The sequence below is a fragment of the Panthera pardus genome, unplaced genomic scaffold (genome assembly GCF_024362965.1).
Source record: "Panthera pardus isolate Hobbes unplaced genomic scaffold, ASM2436296v1 HiC_scaffold_24, whole genome shotgun sequence".
NCBI lineage: Eukaryota > Metazoa > Chordata > Mammalia > Carnivora > Felidae > Panthera > Panthera pardus.
The window spans coordinates 14,016,944-14,039,977 of record NW_026526810.1 but is presented as its reverse complement, the minus strand read 5'-3'; the positions used below and the strand labels follow the sequence as shown (position 1 = coordinate 14,039,977).

Sequence of the window (23,034 nt, the reverse complement as noted above, 5' to 3'; positions counted from 1 at the left end):
GATTAAAGAAATTTAGCAAACACCAAACAGGAATAACTCAAAGAAATCCACACCCAGGTACATATTTTGAAGACAAAAGACAAAAAAAAAATTTATAGCAGTCAGAGAAAAACAACACATTACTTATAGGGGAACAGCTATTTAAATAACAGCAGATTTCTCACAAGAAACCAAGAAGGCCAGGAGAAAGTAGTATCGTGTTTTTAAAGCTGACAGAAGAATAATCAACCTCCAAATTCTATATCCAACAAAAATTCTTCAGGAATGAATATGTAACAAAGACCTTCTTAGAAAATTCATTGTTAGCAGTTGGGGTCTAAAAAAATTACTGTAAGAAACTCTTCAGAGGGGTGCCTGGGTGACTCAGTCAGTTAAGTGTCCAACTTCGGCCTAGGTCATGATCTCGCAGTTCATGAGTCCAAGCCCCATGTCGGGTTCTCTGCTGACAGCCTGTTTCAGATTCCGTGTCTCCCTCTCTCTCTGCCCCTCTCCCACTCACACTCTGCCTCTCTCTCTCAAAAATAACTAAACATTTAAAAAATTTAATAAAAAAATAAAATAATAACAATTTTTAAAGAACCCCTTCAGACAGAAGAACATATACCAGCAGTAAACTTGGAACATCAGGAATGAAGGAATGTTGGGGTTTTCAATATATGTCTGTGTAATATCTAAGACAACCAAAGCATAAAAGGGTAGGCAGAAAATGGACCTGTATTGTGGTAATGTTTTTAAGTCCAATTGAAGTGGTAAAATATTGATGCTAAGTAGACTGTGAAATGTTACTATCTACTTTGTAGTCCCTAGAACAACCAATATAACATCTATAGTAAATGATATAGTCATTTCCCAACTTATTTCTGAGGCCAGCATGACCCTGATACAAAAATCAAAGACAGAACCAAAGAAGAAAACTATAGGTCAATAACCCTTATGATTATAGATACAAAACTTCACAACAAATATTAGCAAGTTGAGTCTAGTCACAACCAAGTAGAGTTTGTCCTAGGAATGAAAGGCTGTTCAACACTTGGAAATCCATGTAATCCACTGTACTAACAGTTTAAAGAAAACCTATGATAATATCAACTGGTGAAGAAAAAAACATTTCCACAAATTTCAACATCCATTCATGATTTTAAAATAAAATAAAGAAAAAAAGAATAAAATAAAAGTTTAAAAAATGAAAACCTCTCAGCAAACTAGGAACAGAGAGGAACTTCCTCAATCTAATAAATGGCATTTACCAAAAAAAAAACCCCACAGCTGACATGGTGGAAGACTGAATGGTTTCTCCTTAAAATTGAGAACAAAGGATGTCCACTCTACCACTGTTATTGAACAACATACTTAGAAGTCTTAAACTTCTGGAACTTCAACTTCTATAACTCTTCTAAACTTCAAAACTCAGTAATATGGGAGAAAGCAACCCAATTATTAAAATGGGCAAAATATGAGAATAGGTATACCAGAGAGGACTTAAGTTTGGCAAATAAGTGCATAAAAAGATGCTCAATATTATTATCTATTAGTGAAATGCAAATTAAATGAGGAGTGATGGTGATGAGGGGTGCCTGGGTGGCTCAGTTGAGCACACGACTCCTGATTTCGGCTCAGGTCATGATCCCAGGGTCATGGGATCAAGCCCCAAGTTGGGCTTTGCACAGAGAGGGGAGCCTGTTTAAGATTCTCTCTCTCTCTCTCTGCCTCTCTCCCCAACTCTCTCTCTCTCCCTCTCAAATAAAAAAAATTTTTTTTTAATTTTTAAAAAAAACATGATGAGATAATTGTACACACATATTACAATAGTTAAAACAGAAACATACTGACAATACCAAGTGCTAGCAAAGACACCAAGCTTCTGGAACTCTCCTACACGGCTGCTGGGATTATAAAATGGTGCAGCCACTCTAAACAATGGTTTGGCAGCTTCTTATAAAGTTAAACATGCATTCACTGTATGAACCAGCAATTCCACTCCTATTTATCCTAGAGAGATGAAAACTTATTGGTATAGCCACTATGAAATACAATATGCAGGCTCCTCAAAAATTTAAAAATAAAACAACCAGATGGTCCGGGAATTCTATTCCTGGATATATATCTGAAAGAAATGAAAACAGAATATCCAAGAGATATATGCACTTCCGTGTTTATTGCAGCATGATTTGAAATGCCCAAGATATGAAAACAACCCAAGTGTCTACCAACAGATGAATGGATAAAGAAGACATGGTTTACACACACAATGGAATATTATGTAACCATGAGAAAGAAGGAAACCCTGACACTTGTGACAACATGGATGGACCTTGAGGGCATTATGCCTAAGTGCAATAAGTCAGACAGAGAAAGAGAAATTCTGTATGATCGCATATATGTGGGATCTGAAAAAGCCAAACTCATAAAAACAGAAAGTAGGAAAGTGGCTACCAGGGGTTACCACGGGAATTGAGGACGTGTTGTTTAAGGGCACAAACATGCAACCAGTAAGTCCCAGAGATCTAAAGTACCACACAGTGGTTATAGTCAACGATACTGTATTATAAACTTAAGCATTGCAAAAACAACTAGATCTTGATTGTTCCCACCACAAGAAATAAATGATAATTATGTGACATTAGAAAGGTGTCAGATAACACTACAGTGGCAATCACGTTGTCATATGTAAATGTATCAAATCAACACATTTTACATCCTAAAGTCACACAGTGGGTGATTCATACAACTGAATACCAGAAGAAAAAAATAGTTTACTGCCTGAAAATTTCTAAAAGAAAAAAATTTTTAGATATTAAATTAGAAATATGTCAGGTGAGAAATATGTCTTTAAGAGCAAATCATGGGTGCCTGGGTGGCTTAAATGGTTTGGTTTCATGTATGGTTTGGTTTCATGTCAGGTCAAGATCTTAGAGTTTCGTTAAGTTCGAGCCCCACATCAGGCTCTGCATTGGAAGCACCAAGCCTGCTTAGGAGTCTTTCTCTCTCTCTCTCTCTCTCTCTCTCTCTCTCTCTCTCTCTCTCTCTCTCTCTCTTTCTCGCTCACTCACTCCTCCTCTACCTCTCCCCCACTCACACTGTCTCTGTCTCTCTCAAAATAAATAAACTTTAAAAAAAAAAAGATCAGAGAAATACAAATATCATATGACTTCACTCATATGAGGACTTAAGATACAAAACAAATGAACATTAAGGGAAGCAAAAATAATGTAAAAACAGGGAAGGGGACAAAACATAAGAGACTCTGAAATATGGAGAACAAACTGAGGGTTACTGGAGGGGTTGTGGGAGGGGAGATGGGCTAAATGGGTAAGGGGCATTAAGGAATCTACTCCTGAAATCATTATTGCACTATATGCTAACTAACTTGGATGTAAATTAAAAAAATAAATTAAAAAAAAAAAAGCAAATCACTTAGCCTCAGAATACCTTTGTATTCTGTGCTGTGCTGAAACATATTTCGCTCTGCGCAGAAAGGAAAGCAAAATTAAGACTTAAGAGAGTAAGAAAGTTCATATCTTGCTACGAGCTCTATCAGAAATGACAGACTTCTCTCGTTTGTTTTTCTGCTACTCAGCGTGTCAACAGATATGGGACTCTTGTCAAAGTGTTTCCTAGCTAGCCTATCTTTCCCCATCTGAAATGGAAATCACTCTTTATAGGGATGCTAAGGTCTGGAAAAGTCTTAAGTAGCTGTGGGAAGTCACAAAGTATAGCTAACACAGGAGATAGTTTATTATCCACCCTTTTTGTTTATCATTTCAGATACAAGTGAACTTAAACTCATTTCTTTTCTTCCTCCTTTTCAGACATACTATAAAAACTCAATACAGCACACTTTGATTTGGTATAGCCGCCCCTTGATGTGGGATAGCTGTTTAAACTGTTGTCTCCAAAACGCTGCAGTTGTTTACAAGCTTGAAATAAGTATCTGTTAATTTTTCCTTAATCGGAGCCACATCGTGAAACGTTGTTTCTTCCACAGTTTGAACTAAGGGAGTGGCAGTACGGATGCCAGGATATTTAAAGACACCTACAGGGGAGTCCTACCCCAGAGCTTGGTAATTTATTCAGTGCAGGGGGCAAGGGGTTAGAGAAGTAGGAACGCAGAGTTACTGTAAGGGAGACTAAATACTCAGAGGCCTCCTTTTATTTTTTTGTTGAAGTGTAGTTGACACACAATGTTACATTAGTGTTAGGTGCACAATGGTGATTTGACAACTCTGTAGCTCACCACAGTATAGTTACCATCTGTCATTACACAACACTAGTATACTACCACTGACTGTATTCCTATGCGGTACCTTTCATCTCCTTGACTTATTCACTCTTTACCTCCTCCTGTCCTTCACCCATTTTGCCCATCCTCCTTCCTCCTCCCCTCTGGTAACACCACAGTTTGTTCTCTCTATGTAGGGGTCTGTTTCTGCTTTATTGTTTGTTCACATGTTTTGTTTTTAGATTCTATATATAAGTGAAATCATATGATATTTATCTTTCTCCGTCCGACTTACTTCATTTAGCATAACACCCTCTAGGTCCATCCACGTTGTCTCAAACAGCAAGTTTCCCTTTTATGTATGAGTGGCTGGCAATGGTGTTGTCTGAGTTAGGTAATACAAGCAAAACATAGGCAGAGAATTATAAAAGATTTGAGAGGAAAGATACGTGTCTATATTTTGCCAGTGCGTATTTTTCAAAGTTTGCGCAGCTGTATTAGCTCTTAATGTAGTATTTGTTAAAGGATCTCAAGTTTGACTTTACAGAGGAGATTGTGGATTTTAACACAAAAGGATTCATCAATGGTAACAGATTTGAAGTGAGCAAGGAGACACATTTAACAGAGAAAACCGAGTCTTACTTGAAGTAACGTAAATAGCAAAAGTTCTGTCAGTGGCCAAAATGCAAGAGAAGTGAGAACCTCTAGAACCTGCAGTGTCTGTGGTACGAGAGTCAGGACTTCTCATACACAGTGAATTTGGTCCTCCTAGTGGCAAATTTCCAGGAAGCCAGACCCTTCCTGCTCAAATGATGTGGTTTCCTAGGGGACATATAAATAGTCTTTTCCCCACAAAAAGAAGTCCAGAATAGCCAAGGACCCTCCCACACATCAGAGCGCAGCTGTCAAAGTGGCCAACGGAAGCACAGCATTAACAAAAGCAGTTCTGGAAGAATGTAGGGAGGGTAACTGCAGAGGTAGCTGGGAGTGAGGAAAGCACAGGAGATGTAGTCAGAGAGCAGAAACTCAGTGCAGAGAAGAGCAGCAGGAGCTCAGCAAGTGGGTAAGAGCAAAGTAAGGAGAACAGTGAGAGGATTTATGAGGATATGTACAGAAGGTAGCAAGGACCTGCTAGAAACAGACTCAGCGCAAACTCAGTGACCCTGGAGACTGCCTGTGTGTTTCTAAGAAAAGATCAGAGGTTGGGAAAAAACCAAAGCATGACAGAATCAGACCAAAGTGTTGATCTCCACCCAGGGATGAACTTGCTGGAACAGATCACCATATTGCTGGTTCAGAGGGCCCAGAGGCTTCCAATTGGGAGCCACAATCCCTACTGCCCACCCTCACCATGTCCTGGGGGCAAATTCAACTTTTAGAAGACAGTGCTAGGTCCTGGGCATGACCCACTGCCCTTAGAATTAATTTCATGAACCAGTTGAAAAAATTCATACTGTACATATTATTTTTTTAGGTTTTTATTTTAAGAGAGAGAGAGAGAGAGAGAGAGAGAGCAAGCACACAAGTGGGGGAGGGGCAGAGAGAGAGGGAGAGAGAATCTCAAGCAGGCTCCAACCTGTCAGCACAGAGCCTAATGTGGGGCTCGAACTCACGAACTGTCAGATCACGACCTGAGCCGAAATCAAAAGTCAAACACTTAACTGACTGAGCCACCCAGGCACCCCCATACTGTACATATTCTTGAAATATAAAACATAGTCTATACCAGCAGGTTTTATGATTTCATAAGTTGTTGCCTGATCTTCTACGAGTTAAAAATCTGGCAGCAGGTATTTGTAATCTACCACAATCTTTTTTAAAAAACCCATTAAGGGAACACTAACTGTTAAATATAATAAGCAATTTAAAGTTAGTGGTATTCTTCAGGTAATTAAATGACCTCTTGTCCCTTGAGTAAACTATCTGATAATCTGTACCTAATTATGAACAATTCATCTTCTGAATCCCCTGAACTTCAAATAAGGATTTCAATTAATTTTGTCAACATAACCATTAATTGCTGACAGCTATAATCAAACCTCAAAAACCTAAGTGCTAGTATCTTCTTTTATTCTCGGAGGCAATGTGATATGCCCACTAAGAGACCAAAGCTGAAGCAAATGCTAGAGATACACCGTGTGCAGCTCCACAGCTCACCTTGGACAAATTATTTACACTATGACTCGATTTCCTCATTTGTACAATGGGGATGCTGATAATAGTGCCTATCTCAGGCTGTTGTGAGGATTAAACCAGCCTAGAATAGTACCTCAGTAAGCACTCACTAATGAATACGTGAGACACAACCATGAATGGTAAGTAGTATATACACTACGTGTTAACTGTATTTCTATTACTTTCTGAGGCTCTCGCAGTCATTTTTATTTTTATTCTTTTTAATATAATTTATTGTCAAATTGGCTTCCATATAACACCCAGTGCTCATCCCAACAAGTGCCCTCCTCAATGCCCATCACCCATTTGTCCCTCTCCCCCACCCACATCAACCCTCAGTTTGTTCTCTGTATTTAAGAGTCTCTTATGGTTTACCTCCCTCCCTCTGTGTAACTTTTTTCCCCCATTCTTTCCCCCATGGTCTTCTGTTAAGTTTCTCAAGATCCATATATGAGCTCACAGTCATTTTCAGTAGTTTGAAGTATGAAGCAGTATGAAGTTTGAAAATATGCCCAGTGAGCTCCATGATTCTCAAAAGCCTGGAAAATCATATAACACTAATCACATTGTATTTTTCTTTTTAATTTTTAGTTAATTTCAGCTTAACTTTTATGTTCCTTTATGTTCACCAGAGTTGAAAATATGTCAATGAGATTGGAAGAAATCAACGAAAGAGAAAATTTTATGAAAACTTCCCTACAGACTGTGGACCTTCGCCTTTCTCAACTGGAAGAACTGTCGAACAGGATGGTGAATGCTCTTGAAAATCTCGCAGGAATTGACAAGTCCGACCTGATCCAGACGCGGTCCCGAGCTTCTTCTGAATGTGATGCAACTTACCTTCTAAGACAAAGCAGTATCAATAGCGCCGATGGTTATAGCTTGTATAGATATCATTTTAACGGAGAGGAGTTGCTGTACGAGGATCTCTCAATGTCACCAGGGACAGGATTCAGGAGGAAAGCCTGCTCCTTCCGGATGAAGGAAGACAAGGAGTCAAAAATGCATCTAGTACCAGAGCGTCAAGATAGCCTTCACCTTTTATCCAGCACAAGCCCACCAGCAACACCTGACTGCAGTCAACTTGCAGTAGACGACATAAAGAACTCTTCAGAGCTGAAACTAGGTCCAGATATTGGGATCTCAGCCGAAGATGATGGAAAGCAGGCAGACTCTAAAAGGGAAGAAACCATTCCCCCAAGTGTAAATCAAACAGATGTTATGCATGGACAGAACAAATCAGATTTTCAGAACCGTCAGCTAACAGTGGAGACAACACAGATAGAGGGCACAATTTCCTATCCCCTACAAGAAGCAAAACTGACACGCTATCACCCTGATGAAACGTTCAGTGCTTATAAAACAATGAAGTCCAGAAGCTTTGTATATTCCCGTGGACGAAAACTGGTCAGCGGGGTTAACAACAGGAGTACAGAATACAGTTCAATCATGGACCCAGCAGGACCCTCTACAGTTCAACACTGGACGACAGAATGGAAATATCAAGTTCAAAAGATCACACGTTCTCGAAGTACAGATATCCCTTACATTGTGTCAGAAGCTGCAATGCAAGCCGAGCATAAAGAGCAAATTACAGACACTGAAGATGAAAACTGTGTTTCTGAAATAGTCCCTCAAATCTCTCATTTATCTCTAAATGTAACTGACAGAACTGAAAAGGAAAATTTACTGTCTGTGAAGCCAGACCAAACTATGGGATTTCCATCCTTAAGGTCAAAAAGTTTACATGGCCATCCTAGGAAAGCTAAAGCCATTCAGGGCACACTAGACAGATCTGGACACGCCAGCAGTGTAAGTAACTTAGTGGTTGTGTCTGGAATTACAACAGAAGAGCAGAAGGCTAACCAAGAGAAAACTTCCACAGAAACTCAATGCTAACATGTTTTGTTCCTTTGATTTTTAAATCAAAACCATTGATGAATACCACCTTGGTCATCTAACATCATCAATTTCTGAAAACATTTTCATCATAAATGTTTGGCAGTTTGGACTTAAGATTTAAAATTTAATTCAGTAAACGTAAAGTATTATTTTGCTAGCATATGTTAGTAAACTTAAGTTGTTTTTAGTTGGAGTAGCATCAGATGAAAGTGACAATATTCCAGTCAAGGTAAATTGCTTAATCAGTAAAAGTTTCTCCAATCTCTTTTATTTCTGAGGGTCACCAAGTAGCCAAAGAAATGCCTTTGGGTGCCACCAATAGGTTACTAAAGCAGTGAGCCACTATGTAAGAAAGAAAAATGAAAAGACAAAGCAAATATGAAAAAAGAAAAAAAGGAGTGGGAGAGAAGAAAAAATTGTGAGGTACAAGAACTGGAAATGAGTCATTAGCATCATTTTTTTATGGGTTTTTGTTTTCTGTTTTAACGTTTTATGTTTTACAATAATAACACAGTGAAGACAAAAAGTACACAATTATATCAAAGATCACATTGTAATAGTTTAGGGTGACCAAGAGTTTTGTTAATGTGTAAAAATAAAGTATCCAATGTGCATTTTCCTGTTGTCATGGAGTCCTTGAAAGCAAAAACAAATAAACTGTACCTCTGTCTAGTCAATGGTTTGTGCAAAGCTATGTCTAAAATCTGAAAGATACATTATCAAGGTGGGAATTGTTGAGAACCCAGAGACCATTCATGGCTGAGAATATAAGGTGCTGTGCTTCAACTTGTTAAGTTCAAAGACCTACCATACTCCTGGGCTCCCCATGGTGTCAGGTCAGGGGCCACTCTCTAGGAACCCTCAAGGCTACCCTATCACCACCACTTTTTTTTCTTTTCTTTTTTTTTGCTTTTATTTTATTTTATTTTATTTTTGATTTAACTTTATTTTTTATTTTTTTAAAATTTACATCCAAATTAGTTAGTATCTAGTGAAGCAATGATTTCAGTAGATTCCTTAATGCCCCTTACACATTTAGCCCATCCCCCCTCCCACAACCCCTCCAGCAACCCTCAGTTTGTTCTCCATATTTATGAGTCTCCTTTGTTTTGTCCCCCTCCCTGTTTTTATATTATTTTTGTTTCCCTTCCCTTATGTTCAACTGTTTTGTCTCTTAAAGTCCTCATATGAGTGAAGTCGTATGATTTTTGTCTTTCTCTGACCGACTAATTTCACTTAGCATAATACCCTCCAGTTCCATCCATGTAGTTGCAAATGGCAAGATTTCATTCTTTTTGATTGCTGAGTAATACTCCATTGTATATATATACCACATTTTCTTTATCCACTCATCCATCAATGGACATTTGGGCTCTTTCCATACTTTGGCTATTGTTTATCACCACCACTCTTGATTAAACAAACAGGGGCAGAGAGAAACAGAAAAGGATCTTCTCTGGCTAGTGCAGAGGCCAGTAACATTCACAGAAGTTAAGAGTTGGATCCTGGGCCCTCACCATCTTGCAACGGCATCTCTTGGGAGGTCTCAGGGAGTCCCTGGAGCACACAGATCAGGCCAGCCTCATGCCTGGAGTTACATGCCTACTGTTACTTTAGTGAAGTGCCTCATGGGAGTAGGCGGATCAGACAGAAATGGGGATAATCACAAAATTACCACTATACCCATTCTCATATGAGACTCAGACTGTCACATGGTCATAAACCAGCAAGGGAAGAGAGAAAGAGAGAGAGAGATTCACTGTAGTTATGCAAAGGTAGGGATCAGAGATAATTAACACCTAAATGAGACTGAAATTGTAATCATCAGATCAGAATCCCTGAACTGGGCTGAATTTGTCAAAAAAGTACTGGTGTACCATTGCATGGGTGATGGGGCTTTGAAATCTAAGAAATGATAACAATTATTTAATAAATAAAGCCACTGCTACATCAAGACTATTTAATCCATCCTACTGCATGTGTTACTTAACCCAGTGCTTAACCCATTACAATTTACTTCATTTCTTAACCGTGTGTGTGTGTGTGTGTGTGTGTGTGTGTGTGTGTGTGTGTGTGTCTATGCCAAGAAAACTTTCAGCCCTTTGCCACATTCTAGAAAAAAAAAGTCTTCTCACAGTAAGCTGGAGAACCTATGACAGCTCAACAGAGTGGGTCTGAAGAAGGCAAAGCTTATGTTTGGAATTCTCCACCTCTCCATTCGTTACAAATCCCCCACCCCTGCCTTTTCTGAGGTCTCTCCTACCTTGCCTCAGGTATGGGGCCAAGTCCAGGCCCATAAGTCTCATGAGATTTGTGACTCTGACTCCTGTGGAGGTGTTGGCTGAAAGGGATGTGATATTTGTCTTTAAATATTTGTCTTACAGACACAAGGAAGTACATTCTTCTTTTTTATTATTAACATTTATTTATTTTTTGAGAGACAGAGAAGGACAGAGCACGAGCAGGGGAGGTGCAGAATCGGAAGCAGGCTCCAGGCTCTGAGCCGTCAGCACAGAGCCCGATGTAGGGCTCAAAGCCACGAACCGTGAGATCGTGACCCAAGCTGAACTCGGTTGCTTAATTGACCGAGCCACCGAGGTACCCCCAAGGAAGTACATTTTAATGGTGAAATCTCACTACCTGTGGCAGGCACCTTTCTCAAACACCTGAAATCAAACCATATTGCTATTTACATGTTCTACCAACTCAGTACAGCTCAAATATTGAGGGCCCCTTATGTAGGGCACTGTGCAAGCCTATTTATTGTATTATTATTACACAGTCATTCTAATTTTGCTAAATACAGGGAACTGAATGTTAGGAACTAATTTCCAATCTGATCAAATCTAGCAATATCTGTGGGTGATGGGCATTGAGGACGGCACCTGTTGGGATGAGCACTGGGTATTGTATGGAAACCAATTTGACAATAAATTATATTTAATAAAAAATCTAGCAATATCTAAGGTAATTAAAATAGGAACATGTGTATGTTCAAAACATTTAGTATAAAACTGTCTTAGTAAATAAATTAGGAGTGTATTTCTGCTCTATGTAAAACACAGTAAAAAACGTACTAAGAAGGCTTTATTTCTATATCCTGTAAATTCTGGCACACTCATAAAAGTTATATTTGTATAAGCTTAAAGTAAGCTCATTTTTTACTTTGATAAAGAGGAGTAAAGAATTGAACTCATATAAGGGGTTCTCTCCTTTGAGACTGTACAATTGCTTATTTTCTGAATATATATATTTATTACCAGGAGGCTCCTATAGGTTTACACAATTTAGATTTCAAAATTTTTAAATTTAACTCTTAGCATTGTCTTAGAGTTATTCCATATCAAAAATGCATTTTGGGGTTGCCTGGCTGGCTCAGTCAATAGAGCATGTAACTCTTGACCCCAGGATCATGAATTCAAGCCCCATGTCGGACATAGAGCTTACACACACACACACACACACACACACACACACACAGAGCTAGAAAAATGCATTTTGCTGAATATATATTGGAAATAAAGACAAATGAAGTCATCACCCTATCTCCAACATAAAAAGGACTATTTTATAGAAATTTTTATTATAAAATAAAAGACACATGAAATCACACATAACAAATATATGACTTAATTATTTTAAGATGAGCATCTTTATTTTTTTAATTTTTTAATGTTTATTTATTTTTGAGAGAGACAGAGTGTGAGCGGGGTGGGGCAGAGAGAGAGAGAGGGAAACACAGAATCTGAAGCAGGATCCAGGCTCCAAGCTGCCAGCACAGAGCCCGACGCAGGTCTTGAACTCATGAGCTGCAAGATCATGACCTGAGCCGAAGTCGGAAGCTTAACCAACTGAGCCACCTAAGCGCCCCAAGATGAGCATTTTTATAATCACCACCCATATTAATAGAATTTCCAGCTGCTCCAAAGTTTCACAAGTTGCAATCTCAACCACCTTCTTCCCCACAAAAGTGACCACTCTATTTATGGTAGCCAATTCCTTGTAAAAAAAAAAAAAAAAAAAAAAAAAAAGATGATTCTGAAACTAGGTGGCTTAAAACACCTGTTTTATTATGCTCACAGATGTTGTAGGTCAGGAATTCAGATAAGACACAGATGAATACCCCGATTTGTAGTATTTGCTCACTTCTGTGGGGCAAATACTCCTACCATGACTAATTTCAAGCTACCCATGTGACATCACTGAATGTGGAGTTGGGAAAAGATACTAACAATTGACTCTGCAAACCAGTGCAAACGGGCTACAGCATTCCAGTTTCTATTTCACAGTGTTTGAGCTGGGAAGACTCAGTGCCTGGAGGTGATTCAACCTCTTAAGGCTGACGTCATCTAGAAGCATCTTCCCCCATGTGTCTGGGGATGGATCCTGTTTGTCAGCTGGGATCCGAAGCTCAGCTTGAACTGTCCACCAGAGGACCTATGTATGGCCTCTCCATGTGGCCTGGGCTTTCTCACAGCATGGCAGCCTCATAAAAATCATGTTTCTTACAAAGTAGTTCAGGGCTCCCAAAGTGAGTGTCCCCATGAGCAAGGAGGAAATGTCATTGTTTTTTATAACCTAGTCTCAGAGGTCATGCAGAGTCACTTCCACTGCCTTCTTTTTTTTTTTTTTTTTTTTTTTTTTTGGTTACAGGTGAGTCACTAAGGCCAGTCCAGATTCAAAGGGAGGGCTCCCAAATGGGAGGAGTGTTTGACATTTTGTAGGCATGCTTTAAAATCACCAAACTTGCATTTCATTATAGCTTCATCACCTGAATGTCCTTTAGCGCTATAGTTGAGTCTTGCTCTCTCTTTTTTTTTTTTCACTTGCCAAATCTCCCCCATCCCTTTCTTTTCTTTACAATCTACCTGTTGAAGAACATGGGCCATTTGTCTTGCAAAGTTTCCTGCAATCTGAATTTTACTGGTTGAATATTCATATGCAGTTTGACACGTTTCATTGCTTCTGCAAGTTGGCAGAATTCAGAGGCTTACTCAGGCTCAGGTTCAATTCTTTTAGCAAGGCTATTGGGTGGTGTCGTTTCCTTCCTCATGAGGCACATATGTCTATTTGCCTCTCTTTTGGGGATGTCTGTGGCTGTTGATGCTGCCTAGATCCCTAATTCATAGCAAGCTGAAAATCATAATAATCTACCCTATATCTTTTTCTTTTATTAGTTAGAATACTTCATGAAGAAATGATTCCTTTCACCTGCTATTTGGTTTCACAGTAGTATGGTCCATACCATACAGCAAGGACAATGATTGATTTTTCCCATTTATTTGTCAGTTATTAGGATATTGAATTGATTCCCTCTCATCCTCTAATGGTGACTAGTAGATTGAAATATGTGTATATATATGTGTGTGTGCATAACCACATCATTACCTCATGGATTTTAACATATCTATGTGTTTCAATCCCTTGCAATTATCATATTCTCACATTTTCTTTCCTTGAGTACATTAAATACGTTGCTCCATTTTCTTCTGGAATAAAGCATTGCTGCCAAGAAGTCTAAGGATTATCTAATTCTTTTTCATTTAAAAATCACTTGCTCTTTTTGTCCAGATACCCAAGGAAATTTGTATTATTTTTCCTTTAAAGTCCACTAGTTTTACAAGAACGTGTCTTAGTTTTGATAATTCTAAGTCAATTTTCTCAGGTGCAGTGTGTTCTCTCAGTGCAAAGTTTCAAATACATATATTTTTTTAATTTCAAGGAGGTTTTCTTAAAGCCTAGTTTGTAGTATTTGTTCTGTTTCCTAATCCCTGCCTCCTTCCCCCTCCCCACCCCCCCAGGTACTCCTATTACCTGTATGCTGGATCTCCTTTGCTTATCTTCAATGTTTGCCACCTTATCTCTGATCTTTTTAAATTCCATCTTCATTGATTTTTAAAATCTTCCTCCTGGGGCGCCTGGGTGGCTCAGTCGGTTAAGCGTCCAACTCTTGATTTTGGCTCAGGTCATGATCTCACAGTTCATGAGATCAGGCCATCACATGGGGCTCTGTGCTGACAGTGCAGAGCCTGCTTGGGATTCTCTCTCTCCCACTCTCTCTGCCCCTCCCCTGCTCACATGCATACATGCTATCATTGTCTCTTTCTCTCAAAATAAACACTTAAAAAACAAAATAAAATGTTCCTCCATTTCATCTTCCACTTCTCTTAATGTACTTACTCTATTGTACTTACTCTCTTAATGTACTTACTGTAATCAAATGTACTTACTTTTTATTTTTTTAATTTTTTTTCAATATATGAAATTTATTGTCAAATTGGTTTCCATACAACACCAAGTGCTCATCCCAAAAGGTGCCCTCCTCAATACCCATCACCCACCCTCCTCTCCCTCCCACCCCCCATTAACCCTCAGTTTGTTCTCAGTTTTTACTTACTAACTCTTGAGTGTATTTTAGTTTAGTCTTCATTTCCAAAGTAATTTTTTTATTTCTAATTCATTCTGAGTTTGTTCATTTCATTTTGATTGTTTCTAACTCCAATTTATATGGTTCGTTCATGTCTCATATCATTTTCTTAGCATCTTTTAAGGGGGGTGCTTAAAAGTTGATCTTTCCTGTGGGTATATCTTTCTGGTCTGCTTTTATTGTGTATAGAAGTGCTATTCTGTTCTTATTCTCTTTTTCACTACAGTAGTCTTCTATAGGATTTGACTTCCTTACTTTCCTATTGCTTGTTTTTACGTGAAATGGGTTTTCTTGAACTTTTTGAACAAAGCAGTTTCCAGGATAGCTTGTCTTGCTTCACAGAGAATCTTTTCTGTTTTCACAGTGTGGTCTTAAAATTTTTAAAGTCAGCTTACTTTTGGAGACTTTCTGGTCCTCCATTTTTTTCGGACCTTCTCTTCTCTTTGTCTCTATCTGGTTCACTTTTGTTTCCATGCCCAGCAGTTTGTCCTCAGTGTGGGTCCTTTCCTAAGGAAGTGCTGGTAGGTCAGTTTCAAGAGTTCCTACAGCTATATTGTTCCAATCTCTTCAGACCTTACCATGAGACCCCTGCACTCTCACGATGTTGGAGAGAACAAACACCCCTTCATTCTCAACTTGACTGGCTGGGCTTTCCAGTGAATACCTTTTAGCTATTTTGGAATTCTCCAGATGCCTCACTGATTCCCTTTGCTGATACCATAAAGATCTTGTGACTGCTATTGCTTTGTTCCCACTTACCTGCATACTGGAGATCATGAGAATATTGTTTCATTTAGATTGTAGATGTCATCCATGGGTTTGTTTTTGTTTTAGAGTTTCTTTGTCTTTTTTTATGTGGAGACCAAGCAATAATGCTGCTATCATTTCCCCCAGAATCTCCCCTCAAGAAACAGATTGTTTAAACCACTTAATAGTCATCTTAAAGGCCCACATACCCAGGCAATGGGAGAGTTTTGTAGACATTATGCATAACCATGTCTTCCCTTTTTCCACTGCTACCACCATCACCTTCTTTTATCTGAACTATTCTAATAGTTGCCAACTAGTCTCTCAGTTTCTACCATGCTGTACTCCCACAGCAATGGGAGTGATTATTTTTAAAATGTCAGCCAGAATTATGTCATTCTTAGCTTAAAATATTGCAAAAGGTTTTCTCAGCTTTCAGGCCCTATGAGATCTGGCCTGTTCTTTCTCTCTGACTTTCCTCTCCCAGTGGAGTAGGGCTGCATCAGCTGCACTGGCCTCAAACATACCAGGCACCCTCTCACCTCAGGACATTTGCGCTGCTCTCCCCCTCTGTCCCCAAGCTCTTCCTCCTGATTTCTACCTAGCTTACTCCTTCACTTCTTTGGTCACTCTCTGCTCAAGTGTCATCTTGTCCATGACCACACCTCACCTACCATCACAAACTAGAATTCTCATCCTCTTCCCTTGTTTTATGGCTCTTATTACCCCCAAACATACTATATATCCATTTTTGTATATATCTTTCTACTCATAATGCCATGAAAGTAGGAACTTTGTCTTCTTGGTGACCTGAATAGTTGTTTTGTTTTGTTTTAGCACAAAGGTAGCACTCATACAAATTTGGTAACTGAATAAATATATAAAATTCCTAGCACCTAATAGGTATTCAAGAAATGTTAGCTTTTTTTTTTTCTCTTCATAGGGGAAAGGAAATGATCTGTAGGGAATACCACTATCCCCCATGATAGGACCCATGATGGAAACAGAGTCATAAAAATAAGACAAAAGAGTGGCATTAGAGTCAAAAGAAGGTTGTAGTCAAAGTATCAAGGAGGTCACGGCTGAATAGAAGCCTTAAGACTAGTGCTATGGACTGCACTGTATCCTCCCCAAATTCATATGTTGAAGCCCTGACCCCTAAATGTGACTACATTTGGAGATAGGGCCTGTAGGAAGTAATTAAGCTTAATGAGATCATAAAGGGTGGAATTCTGATCCAACAGGATTAGTGCCCTTAAAAGAAGAGACACCAGAGTGCACATCCTCTCTCTCTTTCTTTCTTTTCCCCACCTTGGGCATATGAAAACACAACCACTGTTGGCAAACAAGTCAAAGAACTCTTAGGAGAAACCTATCTTGTCTATGCCTTGATCTTGGACTTCCCACCGTCTAGAACCATGAGAAATAAATTTCTGTTGTTTCAGCATACAGTCTGTAATATTTTATTATGGTGGCGCAAGCAGAACAATATAATTAGGTATCTGAAAATGTCATAAAATTTAGGGTTAGGTCAATAAAAAAATCTGGAAACCAAAAGTTTTTCTATTTTTCTATTGTAGGGTCACATATTAGAGTTGTAGTTTCCAAGAAAACCAATATGGCAAAACCCAAATCACAGAGTAAGTCACTGAACTTTAAAGAAAAACTCACATATTACTTGGAGAATATTCATTGGAAAAAAAAAATCCACTCTCCCCCCCCCCCCCGTTTTTCCTTCCAAGATTTTGTAAATTTAAGTTAGTTAATATATAGCATAGTATTGGTTTCAGGGGCAGAATTTAGTGATTCACCACTTACATATAGCACCTGGTGCTTATCACAAGTGCTCTCCTTAATACCCATCAATTATTTAGCTCATTTCTCTACCCACCTCCCTCCAGCAACCCTGTTTGTTCTCTATATTTAAGAGTCTCTTATGGTTTGCCTCCCTCTCTGCTTTTATCTTATTTTGTTTTCCCTTTCCTTCCCCTAAGTTCATCGTTTGTTTCTTAAATTCCACATGAGTGAAATCATATGATATTTGTCTTTCTCTTACTGATTTATTTCGCTTAGCATAATACACTTTAGTTCCATCCACATCATGGCAAATAGCAAGATTTCATTCTTTTTTTTAACATTTTTTTTTTTTTATTTTTTTTTATTTTTGGGACAGAGAGAGACAGAGCATGAACGGGGGAGGGGCAGAGAGAGAGGGAGACACAGAATCGGAAACAGGCTCCAGGCTCCGAGCCATCAGCCTAGAGCCTGACGCGGGGCTCGAACTCACGGACCGCGAGATCGTGACCTGGCTGAAGTCGGACGCTTAACCGACTGCGCCACCCAGGCGCCCCAAGATTTCATTCTTTTGATGGCTGAGTAATATTCCGTATTTTCATAATTTGGTTATTGTTGATAGTGCTGCTATAAAATTGAGGTGCATGTGCCCCCTTTGAATCAGTAATCTTGTATCTTTTGGATGAATGCCTAGTAGTACAATTGCTGGGTCACAGGGCAGTGATATTTTCAACTTTTTGAGGAACCTCCATACTGTTTTCCAGAATGGCTGTACCAGTTTGCTCTGGTTTTGAGATATAACTGACCTACGAGTTTAAAGCATATAGCATAATGTTTGACTTACATATATTGTGAAGTGATTACTGCATTAAGTTTAGGAGCATTTCATCATCTCATACAGACACAGTAAAGAGAAAGCAAAGAAAAAATTTTTTTCTTGTGATGAGAACTCATAGAATTTACTGTCTTAACAGCTTTCTTATATATCATACAGTTGTATTAACTATAGGCATCATGCTATACATTACATCCTTAGTACTTATTTATCTTGTAACTGGAAGTGTGCACTTTTTGACCACCTTTCTTCAATTCCCCTCTCCTATCCCTTGCCTCTGGTAACCCCAAATCTGATCTTTATTGCATGAGTTTGTTGTTGTTGTTGTTGTTTTTTTAAATCCATTTACGGTAGAAAAATCAGACTATTCATAAAAATTTTTTATTTTTTATTTTTAACGTTTATTTATTTTTGAGACAGAGGGAGACAGAGCATGAACGGGGGAGGGTCAGAGAGAGGGAGACACAGAATCTGAAACAGGCTCCAGGCTCTGAGCGGTCAGCACAGAGCAGGACGCGGGGCTTGAACTCACTGACCGTGAGATCATGACCTGAGCCAAAGTCGGCCGCTTAACCGACTGAGCCACCCAGGCGCCCCTCATAAAAATTTTTAAATGTGTATGCACAGTGTTAACACCCATAATAACCCAAAGAACTTAACATTTTAAAGTACAATTGTGGTTCCTGAGCAAATGAAATCATGTGTTACCCAAACTAACAAGAAAAATCAGTAGTGTTCTAAATCCAGGATAAATTATTTTCAGAGAAAAAGCAAACTTTTGAATCTCAAATTTTTTTAATGTTTCAATTAGCAACACTTGTCAGTATGATTATGATTCATATGGTCATACTGGAGCTTCCTTGTGACATTAGTTATAAAATGCTGGATTAGGGGTTTATTCAGAGCAAAAGAAGGATCAACTCTCAACTAACAGATTCACCAAAGTGGTACATCACTAGCCCCCCTCCACCAAAGGCTGCTTCAGTTCGGAAATATGTTTCGAGTTAGGAAATGCCCTGTGCTCCATATGCTTAAATTCATCTAAGTGTTAACTGCAAAATTAACAGGCGGACTTTTTGTTCCTTTGCCTAATGAAGGCCCCACACTGCTAGTGCCTCACTCTTGCTGGGTTTTTGATCATTTATCTGCTCACTAGGTATCTTTACCTGTGAGGATGGGTGAGAAAAGAAAGGACGTTAACTTGTTTAATATCTTTTATCCACATTAAATTTTAATAAGGAGGGTCAAAGTTATAATAAACTAAGTTGAGGAGTCTGAGTTGCCTGCCAATGTCATGTCAGTCCCTAGGCCCACGCTGGTCTCAACATCCCATGGAAATCAGCAGTCAGCTCAGCTTGGTAGGATATCCCAGTCTCAAAGCTTTGCGCAAAGACAACAGACGGGATGATGGAAGACAATCTCCCAAACTGTAGGACCTTTAAGGGAGCTTTATCCAGACTGCGCTAGACGTTTAATCCTGGTCGCTGCTGGCAGCACTGGTCCACTTTCCCAGTGCGGTTCCTTCACATGCTGGACGCACAGTGTGACTGGCTGAGTCCGGGGCACCAGAATCCCTTTCCCCATGCCTGGGCTCCTCCCGACGACTTAAAACCACAATGCTCGCGCGAGCTGGGTGTCTAATGAGCCGCCGTCAAGGGAGCTGTGCCAGGAAAAGAGAGAGCTCTGAGCCAAGGTCGCCGGCCCCTCCGGCTACAGCCATGACCCCCGCGGGCCGCCGTAGGTCCCTGTGGGCCCCAGTGAGCCCTGCGGGCCGCCGTAGGAGCGCCCTCCCCAGCTGTCCTCTCAAGATGGCTGCCGAGCCTCGCTCCCCCCGGCGCGCTCCCTGAAGGTCCCGGCAGCAGGCGGGCGGCGCGAGTCTTGCGTTCCGGGACCAGCGCGGCCTAGAGGCCAGGAGCGGCCGGCCGCCGACCCCGCGCGCACCGTCTCTCGGGGCGGGGCGCCGGGCCCCTTCCGGGGATGGGCCCAGGCGCCCGAGTCGACCCAACTCTGCCCCGGCTCCTCCCCGCTCGGGCGGGCGCTCCGCCGTGTCCCCGCCCGTCAGTCCGCCCGGGCCGGCTGGCCGCAGACGGGGCCTGGGCGGCCGCACGGGGAGCTCTGAGCCCGCGGGCGTCGGGAGGCGTCGGCGCTACCGCTGGCCCGCGGCGGGTCCCGGGTTGCGACCCGGCGGGGGCGAAAAGGCGGCGGCACCATGTTCTCCCTCAAGCCGCCCAGACCCACCTTCAGGTCCTACCTCCTGCCGCCGCCCCAGGTAAACAACCCCCTCCTCGAGAGCGCTCCTCTCCTTGGCGCTTCCGGGGGGCCGCCGGGGCCGACCCCCTCGGGAAGCTCCCCGGGTCTCCCTATCCCCAGCCGTGCGACTGCCAGAGCCCCGGCGCAGGGAAACGCACCTTCTCCGGAGCCCCCACTGGATCGGTGGAAACTTGTAAAACTTCGCCACAGCCTTTCTCTGCCTGGAGACCTGTGATCCGTAGTTTTGCCGTGTGTGGGGAGTGTTTGGAATCGGACTTATTTAGCTCTTCGCCTGGCGATTGTCCGCGCGGTGGCCGCCAGCATGAGTGCATCGTTTGTGGGCACCTGGTGAAGAGGTTACCTGTCATAAATGTGAACACCTGGAAACGGCATCGGCCGTTTTCATATTTTTGTCAGGCTCCCCAATCGATAATGAACAGATCTTGAAAAGATCTGGTAGAACATGTGAAAGATTTTAAGGGGGCGGGAGCAATATGTGTCTGTTGCATGTGTCATCACTTAGAAAACAAAATTTGCTTTGGTATCTCACGGGGGAGGAAAAGTTTTGATCTTGATTTATTTTGCTAATGTATTTCAGACTGACGATAAGATTAATTCGGAACCGAAGATTAAAAAACTGGAACCAGTCCTTTTGCCAGGTAAACATCAGAGTTTCAGCGGACACTTTAGTAATGTGTTTTGGTCCAGGATTATTCTACCAACTAGTACCATGTGGTTAACTTGTTTCTTCTATTTCATTTTAAACTTTATCCGGTTAAAAATCTAAGGACTGAGGGCAGAAAAACTTGATGTTTGTCTTTGAAAATATAAGCACCCTAGGAAACTGTCAAGAATATCACTGTCTTTCTTTCTTTCTTTCTTTGTCTCCTGAAATGGTCATTTTTTTAAGCAATCATTAATTGCTTAGGTAGGGAAAGTACTCTTTGCCCTTCTTGCCTGCAACTTCATGCATTAATGATTAATAGATCATCATTTTAATGGTATGAAAAGCAACTTTTATTATGTCTGGGTCTCTATACCAATAACAAAGCTTAGTGAACTTTGAATTACTTACTTGGCAATTGTTTTTTTGAAGGTGTCAGCTGTGTTTGCAAATTTACTTGTTTCAGTTTAGAATGGGGTTTCCCAACAGAGGCACTGTTGACATTTTGGGCCTGAGTATTCTTTGTTATAGGGGCTGCCCTGTGCATTGTAGGATGTGTATAACAGCATCCCTGGCCTTTGCCCACCAGATGCCAGCAGCACCCCCGCTCCTCCACCTCCTAGTTACAACAACCAAAACGTCTCCAGACGTTGCCAAAACTTATTTTTTTTGTTTTTTGCCTCTGGGAGCAAAATTTCCTCCCAGTGAAGAAGCACTGGTTTAAAGCAAAATTTACCTTAGAAGACCCTAAGAGGTAGAGGTAGGAATTGTGGTAGATAGCTTAGTTTTAAAACATAAAATATTTAATTGGTATTTTGAATTGTATAACAAGGTATAATAATTAGGAAAGTCAGTTGTTTAATGTGACTATAGAGGGAAGTAGTCAGATACTTAGGGAAGCCTGTTTTAAGCCTGAAATCTAATCACATACCAATTTGTGTGGCTACCGTCAGCATTTAAGAATCTTACTTGTTACTTAATGCTAAATCTAATAAAATGATTGGAACTTTATGGGTAGTAATTGAGCAAATATGGAAACTTTAAATTTTGTGCTTTAAAATTTTAAGTGTTAGGTAGGAACAAACACATTAAAAACGTCAACCTCTTAAAAATTATAGATGCAAACTCTTAAAAACTGTTTTTAGCTTTATTATGGGAGTTAGTTATAAATATTTTGCCTTTATTTTGTTAATGCTTTTTATCCTACCAGGGCGTACTAAATAATCCTTTGTACTTTTCCTTAGTATTAACAATAGAATTAATAAGTAACCTTTGCTCCGTGTGCGTGCTCTGTTTTGGCCTTAGTCACTCCAGGCATTTCAAAGTCAGCTGTGGGAAACAGTACTCATCTTGAATGAGTGCCTGTGAGCTATTGAACTTTGGCTTCCTTTACTTTGTCTGAATAGGCCCTGTTCTTCGGCGTTGATGTCCCTCTTCCGACATTATGATTTGACTCTAATAAACAACAGGTCTTACATACAAATGATAGTGCTGGATTTTTTTAAGATTGAGTTTTATATTTAAAATAATGCTTATGAAAGTGTTACTTCAATGAGCTTGAAGGACTTCACACTGAAGGATTATGGTTCTGTAGAATTAGCTAAAACCTTACCTCTCTACTAAAAAGTCACAGTTTTCTGGGGAAGACATAAACTTATTTCCTGACTGTAAGTGGTTTACTTGTCCCAGAAAGGGCAGTTAAATCTGGATAGTCTGATTTGTGTTACATTTTCTTGCATTGGCTCTGGGTACACATATGTGATGGCTCTGGTACCCTGGGTTCTGTTTGCAGCTAACTTATTTCTTACAAAACATTTAGCCAATCCTAGATTAGTGTGTCTTTTGCCTGCCTTCCTCACCCCTTCTGTTCTTACTTTCTCCTTTTGGCCTTCCCACACACTTACAGTTTCTATCTGACCACCCTGTTGTCTCTCTTTCTTGCTTTTCCTCTTGAGTGACGTGTCTGACCACCACTAGAACCTCTGTTGCTCCTTCTTTGGCCTGCATCCTACTACTCCACC

The 23,034-nt window shown here is 40.3% G+C and overlaps 2 protein-coding genes across 13 annotated transcripts in view; both read left to right on the top strand.

Annotated features, from left to right (window-relative positions):
- Positions 1–8,973, top strand: part of TRPM1 (transient receptor potential cation channel subfamily M member 1) — a 136,243-nt gene extending 127,270 nt beyond the window's left edge. For 11 of the 12 annotated variants that reach the window (XM_053888797.1, XM_053888796.1, XM_053888801.1 and 8 more), the window contains one exon: positions 7,027–8,973. In XM_053888797.1, coding sequence (XP_053744772.1) covers positions 7,027–8,293 — 1,267 coding nt within the window. In that variant the 3' untranslated portion in view covers positions 8,294–8,973. Of the gene's footprint in view, positions 1–3,809; positions 3,859–7,026 lie in introns of those variants that run through there. The other variant, XM_053888800.1, reaches the window with a different exon arrangement.
- An 11,179-nt stretch (positions 8,974–20,152) lies between these two features.
- Positions 20,153–23,034, top strand: part of MTMR10 (myotubularin related protein 10) — a 54,848-nt gene continuing 51,966 nt past the window's right edge. The window contains exons 1-2 of the mRNA XM_019460043.2: positions 20,153–20,368; positions 20,948–21,008. Coding sequence (XP_019315588.2) covers positions 20,309–20,368; positions 20,948–21,008 — 121 coding nt within the window. The 5' untranslated portion in view covers positions 20,153–20,308. The remainder of the gene's footprint in view (positions 20,369–20,947; positions 21,009–23,034) is intronic.